The sequence below is a fragment of the Monopterus albus genome, unplaced genomic scaffold, assembly GCF_001952655.1.
Source record: "Monopterus albus unplaced genomic scaffold, M_albus_1.0 scaffold373.1, whole genome shotgun sequence".
Taxonomy (NCBI): Eukaryota; Metazoa; Chordata; class Actinopteri; order Synbranchiformes; family Synbranchidae; genus Monopterus; species Monopterus albus.
The window spans coordinates 225,321-235,192 of record NW_018128253.1 but is presented as its reverse complement, the minus strand read 5'-3'; the positions used below and the strand labels follow the sequence as shown (position 1 = coordinate 235,192).

General features: G+C 39.6%; 1 protein-coding gene across 2 annotated transcripts in view; it reads left to right on the top strand.

Annotated features, from left to right (window-relative positions):
* dnaaf4 (dynein axonemal assembly factor 4) overlaps positions 1-5,525 on the top strand; it is a 49,215-nt gene extending 43,690 nt beyond the window's left edge. The window contains exons 6-7 of one of the 2 annotated variants that reach the window (XM_020585695.1): positions 4,656-4,761; positions 4,998-5,525. In XM_020585695.1, coding sequence (XP_020441351.1) covers positions 4,656-4,761; positions 4,998-5,116 — 225 coding nt within the window. In that variant the 3' untranslated portion in view covers positions 5,117-5,525. The remainder of the gene's footprint in view (positions 1-4,655; positions 4,762-4,997) is intronic. The other variant, XM_020585694.1, reaches the window with a different exon arrangement.
* Positions 5,526-9,872: the final 4,347 nt, after the last annotated feature.

Below are 9,872 nucleotides of genomic sequence, written 5' to 3'. Positions count from 1 at the left end.
TACAGTCAGGGAAAAAATTATTTGAACCCCAGCTGATTTTGTAAGTTTGCCCACTAACAAAGAAATGATCAGTCTACAATTTCAATGGTAGGTTTATGTGAACAGTGAGAGACACAACAATAACAAAAAAATCCAGAAAAATGCATTACAAAAAAAGTTATACATTAATTTGCATTTTCATGAATGAAATAAGTATTTGATCCCCTATCAGTCAGCAAGATCTCTGGCTCCCAGGTGTATTTTATACAGGTAACGAGCTGACATTGGGAGCCAAATCACAAAATCAGCTGGGGTTCAAATCATTTTTTCCCTGACTGTATCTCTGAAGGAAATCTGCTGGTGTAGTGTTTACTCTCTGCAGTATACACTGACACAATACTAAAAGTCAAACAGTCTATATATAAAGAAGCTGTCAGGGTCCTAGGCAATTAACTTAAAAGCTGCCTTTGTATTATACTTCCTAGATACAGTATTGTCTGGGTAAATCACATTAAATTCTACAGTGTTTATTCATAGCTTAGCATCTTCCCCACTTCAATATAAATGCTGTTTTAATTATGTAATTTGAAGAAAAAAACAACGGTTATAGCACCAACTAGTGCAGTTACACCAAATTTTGCATGGGGAATCAACAATTCAACCTCGGGGTCCTGGTAAAATTTCATACGATGGAGTTTTTTTAAAATGAGATCCATCCTTTTTCCAAAAACAACACTGTAGTATCAATGTCAGTTTGCACATGGCTTTGAGTTTCATCATAGCCTGTTAGGTTGTACCATTTAGTTTATCCTTATTACTTGAATTCAGTCATCACATTGTATTTATTCGGTGTTTATTCTATTTTAGTTTCTTAAATGGTATGGGCATTCAATATTAGGAGAGAAAGAAACAGTATTTTGATTTTTCTGTATGTCCTGCACATATAGTGGCAATAAAAAGTATGTGAACCCCCGGCAGCAATAACTTCAACCAGGTGCTTCCTGTAGCTGTGGATAAGACCTGCACATGTTTCAGGCGGAATTTTAGCCTGTTTTTCTTCCTGCAGAACTGCTTTAGCTTCATCAAATTCTTTGGATGTCTCCCGTGTATGGCTCTCTTCAAGTCACTCCATAGCATCTTTATTGGGTTGAGGTCTGGGCTGTGACTTGGCCACTCCATAAGGGGGATTTTGTTCTGTTGTGGACTTGCTCCGGTGTTTTGGGTCATTGTCCTGTTGCATCACCCAACTTCTACAGAGTTTCAGCTGATGTACAGACATTCTCACATTATCCTGAAGAATTTTTTGATAGACTTTGGAATTCATCTTCCCCTCAATGATGGCAAGCTGGCCAGACCCTGATGCAGCAAAGCAGGCCCAAATCATGTTTCCTCCACCATACTTTACGGTTGGGATGATGTTTTCATGATGATATGCAGTGCCCTTTTTATGCCAGATGTAGTGCTGCATGCTCTTTCCAAATAGTTCAATATTAGTTTCATCAGTTCACAAAACATTTTGCCAATACCACTGTAGTGTCAGTGTGCTCTTTCGCAAACTTAAGGCATGCAGCAATGTTCTTTTTAGTAAGCAGCGGCTTCCTCTGTCCTGCCATAGACACCCTGCTTGTTCAGTGTTTTACATACTGTAGACTCATGAACATAGATGTTATCCAGTTCCAATGATGCCTTCAAATCTTTTGCTATCATTCGGGGTTGTTTATTTACCTCAGTGCTCTTGGGGTTATTTGGGGCGCCCACTTCTTGGTAGAGTAGCCATAGTCCCAAAGTGTCTCCATTTGTAGATCGTTTGCCTAACTGTAGACTGGTGAATTTTTAGTCTTTGAAATCACTTTATAACCCTTTCCAGCTTTATGTAAATCAACAATTCTTGATCATAGATCTTCTGAAAGCTCTCTTTGGCGAGGCATGGCTCACATGAGTATATTCTTCTTGTGTGGAGCAAACACAAAAGGTTTGAGTGGTATTTATCTGTCACACTAGCTCTAGTCCACACCTCCAAACTCATTTTCTTAACAAGACTCCAGGTATGCTACCACCTGACTCCAACTAGCTTTTTTGAGGTCATTAACTCAAGGGTTCACCTACTTTTTCCACTAGTACTATGAGGTTTTTATGGCTGTTCTCAATAAAGACATGAAAGATCAGAATTTTTTTTGTGTTGTTATATTAGGCACATTATATTTGTGAAGACTCTTGACTTAGATGAATATCAGATCACATTTTGTGAAAACCATGTAATTCCAAAAGGTTCACATACTATTTCTTCCCACTGTATAATGAATTGACAATAAAAATCTTTCATCTTGATGATGGTTACAGCAGGCAGTGGAGTCAGTTCGTAGGGGTTGATGTTATGGCTCGGAGTCAGACGTGAAAATCCAGTCCTTAGGAAGCATGTGCAGACAGGCTGGAATGGTGCTAGGAAGAGGAGTCACTGGAGGTGGATCGTGAGTCTAGCAGTGAGCTGAAAGGAGTACTGCAGAGAGGCTGGCCCAGATGGGATGGTGCTGGCTAGAAGAGCTGTGGGGATTGTGGGGAGTCCTTTGCTTGATTTGGATTCTGTTTATATCAGCCGTGTCCAGAAAAAGGCTGGCAGCATAGCTGCAGATCCAACCCACCCTGGTAATAAATTCTTTGTGCCTCTGCCCTCAGGAAGGAGGCACAGGTCCATAAGAACTCGAACCTCCAGACTGAGGGATAGCTTTGTCCCCAGGGCCATGACCATCATAACCCCCTTTCTTGAAATGATATGACTTACAGCCTACAACACAGCTGTAAGACATTATCGTTTTCATAATTTTCCCAGCCCGATTGTCATGTGACAACAAATATGGCCGTCATGTGAATATGGTCAATAGGGCAAAAATCCAAAGTAAATTGGCCTAGGGCTATTGAGGGGGCATATGGGCAACAGTTAATTCAGATCTGGTAGATGCTCTCAAAGCACTAAAAGGGACAGATGAAAACAAGCTAGAGAAAATAGATGTAATTTATGAATATAGAGTGCAAAGGTCTGGAGTTTGTGAGAGTAGAAATAAAACAGCAATATAGATAGTAAAGTCAAGGCAGCAGGAGATTGATAAACTTGTTCAAAAACAAAGACAGCTTAGAAAGCAGTGGAGAAAAGCAACAGAAAGTGAGAGAGAGGGCATTAATATGTTTCAAAATGACCTGAAAACTAGGCTGGCAAATCTAAGTAGAGAAAAAAGGCTTAAAAAGGCTAGATGGAAAAAGATTGTTATAAGGATCCATATAAATTCACCAAAGCACTATTTAATAAAGAGAAAAGTGGCACACTGAAAGTGCCTGAGACAACTAGAAGCTTACTTAGACAAGATGCATGCAGATAAAGATAGGGACAGGAAGCTAGGTCTGCCAGTAGATATGCCCCCCACTGGGGCAGGAGGCTTGAATTTGAAGGTAGATAACCGAAGAAATCACCTTTGTCACCTTCATTTGGCCAAGTATGTTACACACAAGCAATTTTTTTCCGGTTCAGAACCAAGGCAGCCATCTGCGGCACCAGCTCACATCGATGGCTCTAACCATCAGGGACAACCTGGGGGTTCAGTGTCTCGCCCAAGGACACTTCGACATGTGGACTGCAGGCACCATGATGCAAACCTCCAACCCTCCAGCTGGGAGATGACCGCTCTACCCACTGAAGCACAGTCGCCCCCAGGACCACCCTTTCGTTTGATCTTCTCTCCAAAGCCACTCCTCCAAAACGGAACACACACTGCACACATGTGCACTGCCTGACTACTGCTTACAGGTGTCAGGAAAATAACAAATGCCCCCCAAGCAAAACAAAAGCAATAATTACCTGTCCAGCAGAAAAATGGCCACCATGGTGTCACTTTTCACCCCCTTTTGTTCTCTCAGCTGTCACTGTCGTTCAGTAGCCACATCAGTGTTAATTCTGGTTTAATTGTTGTAGCATCCAACTTCTTTTTGGTTGTAACTTTCTCGAATACTGTGTTACCTGCCCAAATCTGCGGCCCCAAACCATAGCAGGCACCTCTGGCTCATGGCTAAAGTGCTTTAGCCTTGGCTGGTAGCTAGCTAACACACCTTCTAGCTCTTTTTATTCACAGCTTTCTTTGGCTGTTACATCAATTTCTGAACTTAGCTTCCTGTCTCCACTTTTAAGAGGAAACATCCTGAGTACCCAAAAACACGAAACAGCTTGACCAAATTATATAAGCTCATTGTCCGGCTCACATGAACTTAAAGGTGAGCACACGAACAGTTCACACAAAGTTGAAGCTATTTAACTCTAGCTATAAATGTACTGCTTGTGTGTAATCTACCCACTCTGATGGTATTCTATTACATAATCCATATTAACTTGTAACTTGAACCACTAAACACGCAAATCGGAATATCAGTTGACAGGCAGGTAAGCCAACCATTTGCTTGGGTCAAGTAAAATTATTGGTCAGGCTTTTTTCTGACCTGTTGCTGACATGGATGATGGATGTTTTTCTGTATGTTGTCGGTGCATTTAATGTATTCACTGCCATCAGGATGAAAAGCACAATTCAAAAAATGTAACAAAAATGCTTCTGAAACGAATCGCCATCCCCTACCTGTAAGCTCTTTTTAAATTTTATGTAAAGTAGTAATTAGCATCTGCCCATGTTTTTCTCCAGGCACTTGATTTGTTGACTCCACCAGTTGCTGCCAATGCCGCTGCCAGAGCCAGAGCCCATGTCCGCCGAGGATCTGCTTTCTGCCAGCTACAACTCTATGCAGAAGGTCTGAACAGACAACAGTTTGTCATCTTGATTTGATGCACTATTTACTATACACTTACATATTTTATATTTTGTTTTTAATGGCAAACACAGTAATTAAGCACTAACTATAAATTTTTCACTTGTGTTCAGACATGAACATAGAGTAACTTAACTGCAGTGTGTTTTTCAGAATGATGACTGAATGTCTAAACGGGTAACCGTGTCCACCTTGTGCTGTGCCTTGTGTTTTCTCAGGGCTACAAGATTACGAAGCTGCTGTGAAGATTGACCCTCACAATGAAGTGCTGCAATCAGACACACAGAGAATACGAGACATTATTCAAGGCACTGCAGCTAAACAGGAAATACAATGAGACAAAATATATTCTACATACATATGTGGCTGTTTATTTGCATAATTTGTGTCTTCCCCAGTCGTTTAATAAATGAAAACAGAGAACAAAGGCTGCTGCATTATGAATAACCATACAGTGAAATAGTTGCTTTAATCCATGCTGTAGACAGTGAGACAGGCTCCAAGCCAAGAAAGTATTTTAGTCATAGACATGAAACATTATGAAAATGTGTTGGAGTGTCACTATGTCTTACCATAGAATATGATGTATAATACAAGGGGGAGGCATTCATTATGTGCTGAGCACCCTCATGTGGTCAAATGATATATCTCCAAAATGAAGTTTTACATTGCAAATTTTCAAAATCAGTACGTACATTTACACACAGCTACAGAGACTAGAAAATGTTATTGGGATTAAAAGAACTGCACTAAGTTGGTTCAAATCTTATTTATCAGAAATATTCCAGTTTGTTCATGTTAATGATGACTCTTCCACACAGACTGAAGTTAATCATGGTGTTTCGCAGGGCTCTGTGTTAGGTCCAATTGTCTTCACTTTATACAATGTCCCTTTAGGCAATATTATGAGGAAGCACAGCATAAATTTCCATTGCTATGCAGATGATACTCTGTGAACCCAGATGAATCTGCTCAAATGGTCAATCTTCAAGCATATCTTAAAGACATAAAGGCCTGGATGACCGCTAATTTCTTACTTCTAAAGTCTGACAGATCCAAAGCTATTATACTTGGACCTGAAAACCTTAGAAATCTGCAGAAATTATAAAAGCTACAACTGTACACAGTGCAAGTTAAAGTGCAAGCAAAGACCAAATAATAAAATCACAGATGCAACAATCACAATAATAAATAGCAACAATAAAACAACTAACATGCTCCACTAATAATGTGACAATCCTATGATATGACATTCATTCATTCCTGAGGGTGGGGTCCCTGCTAGTGAAATATGCTGATGATCCATCCAGCTGTTTGTCCATAATCCTGCTGATCAACAAACACACACACAAAACAAAAAACATAAGAGCCTTGGGGGATGTAATGAGTGTTTGTGGTCATCAAACTTCCCTAATCATAGTCTTAAGTTCATATCAGGCTGACCTGTCCCTGTCCATCCTCATCCCACCCTGCTAACTTTGCAGTACATTGATTTCAGAATGAAAAGATTTAGAAATTGTCACTTTTCTTTGTCAACATAGAATTTTGGTGAAGTCCCTTGTTTTTTTCCTTGATTGTTTGTTTTTTTTTGTCATGATTCTTAAGTGCAAATTGAGGTCAACTGATCAGACCACACAGTAGGTCAGGACCCAGTGCCACTGGGGCATGGGAAGGCTGGAGACAGTCTCTAGATGATTTTGGAAAAAGTGGTGGTTTGATGCTTTATTGTAACTCAACAGTTCTGTTCCTTCTAACATGCTGTCCAAGCCCTCTCAAATTCCTTTAACATGATATAATAGAGATCATACCTCAGTGCTGGTTAGTAGTTTGCAAAAGTATAGGAGCTTTAAAACTTGTGTGCATAAAAAAGATTATTGTTAGTGCACTGATCTGAGCAGATCAGAGCTCCAGTCCTGTGGTACTGTGAAGTAGCACTTGAAGACCTCGACCACACACCCTGCCCTCTGTCAGCATACACAATTAAAATCTGTAAACACTCTGCAAAGGCGATTTTCTTATTTTTTCTTCTGCCAGTTCTGTTTTTTCCTAATCTCCTAATCAAATGTGACAAAAGCTCCTCAAAGAATTACGATTGGTTAAAATTCAGCATCAAAAGAATGCCACCATTAAGAGGCTCTGATTCGTAGTGGAGCTGCACTGAGGCAGGGAAGTTTGAGTGAATGATAAGCAGTGAATGATTTCTCTAGCATTTGAAAAGATAAACACAATTCCAGCATGCATAGACGAGTGAGAGAGTTGAAGTGTTATTACAAAAGATTAATCAAGAGATACAAAAGAGTTACTAGCAAGTGCTTGGAAATGGAAGAAATGGAGGTGAATACATGAGCTACTGCTTGGAACTCTGTGGGTGACTTTACTGTGGTAAGAAAGTGTACTGAAAATTTTCATTACATTTTTTTGATGAGTATCTAGAGCAGGAGTCAAAGCACAAATATCCTCAGAGGAACAATGTCATAACATTTAGTTGTTCCTCTTTCTTATGTATTCACATCTGCGAGAGCTGTAGGAAGGATTTGATTAATATTTTCTCTAATAGTTGTGATTTTATTAGTAAAGAAGCTCATGAAGTCATTACTGCTGAGATCTAAGGAAATGTTAAGCTCAACAGCACTGTGGCTCTTTGTCAGCCTGGCTACAGTGCTGAAAAGAAACCTGGGGTTGTTCTTATTTTCCTCAATCAGTGATGAATAAAATGTGGTTCTGGCACTACAAAGGGCTTTTTATATGTTATTAAACTATCTTTCCAGGCTAAGAAAAACCCTTCTGACTTAGTGGAGTGCCACCTCCTTTCCAGTTTTTGTGATGCCTGCTTTAGGGAGCGGAGCTGCAAGCTGTACCATGGGGCCTCCTCTGTTTCACTGCCTTCTTTTTCAGAGGGTCAACAGTATCAACTGTCTCTGCTCTGCAGAGAGGGCAGTGGAGTCCTGGTGATCTTCTCAGCAGTCTTTACCACTCTCTGCAGGCGCTTGTGGTCCATAGCAGTAGTGCTGCCATTTAATCTGAACTGAACTAATACAATCAGAAACTATTTCAAAGCAGGTGGACTGCCTGAACCGGCGTTCGGCCTCGCGTCTGGACGTCCAAATACAGGAACTAGCAAAAAGCCTCAAACCTCTCGTCTCTATCACTTTCAATCCTCCATCTCCTCGTGACGATGGACCCACATAGAAACTTGCTTCTTCCTCAAGTGATGGACCACTGATCGCTAGCTCCCTCTGCCCTTCCTGTCAATAAGCTGGTAAAAGAAAACACCCCAAAGAGCTTTTTTGTTTAATTTAAAGAAACTCCTTTCCTTTATGGACGCATTCAGCTACTCTCTGTACTGCCTCTTAGCCGCTGAGCTGCAAGAGCTGGTGGCTGGAATGTGACATTGTGGTTCTGACTGCACAAAACCAAATGACTGTGGGGGCAAAGGACAAAGAAAGAAGGAGAAAAGCCAAGGCCATGGTGTATTGGTCTGGATGTGGATAACACCTTTATAAATTTAGTTAGAATGTGAATGAACTTATTAATGATGATCTGTCAAGAGGCCTCACTTCCTGTCAAATTCACTGCACTCTTCAATATTTTAAACTAAGTTTAAAGTACACTCATATACTTGATTTAAGAAACAGAAGGTTCAAATATAATTTTTTCTTATCATAATAGAGTAATGGGTAGCTGTAAGAAAAAGGGAAAAAAGGGAAACAGCTCTTCACATGTTCTGTGGTGAATACAGACTATTGGGTTAAAACATATAGGCTCAATGATTATGTAGCAAAATTGATGCAGTAATACCTCAATCTTGCCAGTACTGATAGTGGACAAACGCAAGTATTAAGTAGTACATTTTTACATTATTTAAGCAGTGTGTTAATTCTCTTAGATCTTTAATTGAGGTTGTAGTGCATTTAAACTGAAGTTCTAGATGCACTGTTGTTGAATGTTCCACCTGAGGTCAAGTGGTTTAATATGATTGACTTATGTTCTGCATCTTTCAGAGTGCCACTGTTCTCACGTGTTTAATAAATTTAGCAGGATTACCTGAGGAAACTGGAAGGTAAGATATCATGTACTGTCCTCCAGTACATTGAAGAAATGATGTACTGGACTATGAGAAGTGTCATCAGGACTTCATGACTGTTTGACTGTTTGCTTCATGGTTTTCTAACAACGTTAGCTGAAGAGGGACAAAGTTTCACTGCATAAATTGCTGTACTGTAAGGAACAGGTGAAATATATGGACAGCTTGGTCAGAGGAGGGACAAGTGGTGTCCTCTTACAGTTAAAGACAGTAAAGTAGCTGGGGCTCCTGAACCGACCATGGTAAGAAAAAATACATATTGTGGAGTTGAACATGAATTGTTGAATTAATCATTGTTACAGTACACACTGGACTTCACTCTCCCAGACTATGTAAAATTATTTTTAAAAGACAATTTACCTGAAATAGTTGAAATGTGGCTTCTCACTAGCTCAGTTAGCATTTATGTTTTATTGTGTTCATTCCTGTTTTTGGACACTGATCATTTCAGGATCATGGTTATATGATGTTTTAATTACATTTTGATTAATTTAGTTTTTGTCTTCTCTTTTTAGGCATGGTTCAGCTTAATGTGACACTACTGATTCCAGATTGTTTTTTCTTTACAGAGTGTGAAGGTCACATGTCATTTTTACTAGGCTCTCAAAGTCCTGATATCAAACTCTTTAACTCAGTAACAATAAACTTAATGTACCGATATATGAACTAAAGAAACCTAGTGAATGGTTGAGAAACAGGAAGCAGAGAAGCTTCAGCTTTTGGAAACGGCTGATTGATTAACAAAAAGGTTGTAGATTAGTTTTTGTTAATTGTATAATTGGTTAATTAATTGATTGTTTTAGTATTGGGACCCTGTAGTTCTACAATGGGGTCTGGCAAGGATGTAATAGCTGTTGCCTAGATTTTCATTTTCACACTGTGATAGGGGATAAAAGGACAATATTATGACAAATACATTGGTGAGTATACAGGGTGATGGGGAAGCGAATCCAGCAAGCCCATAATACTATATCTCTGTGTTCTGAATGTAATGGGATGTGTGGACATA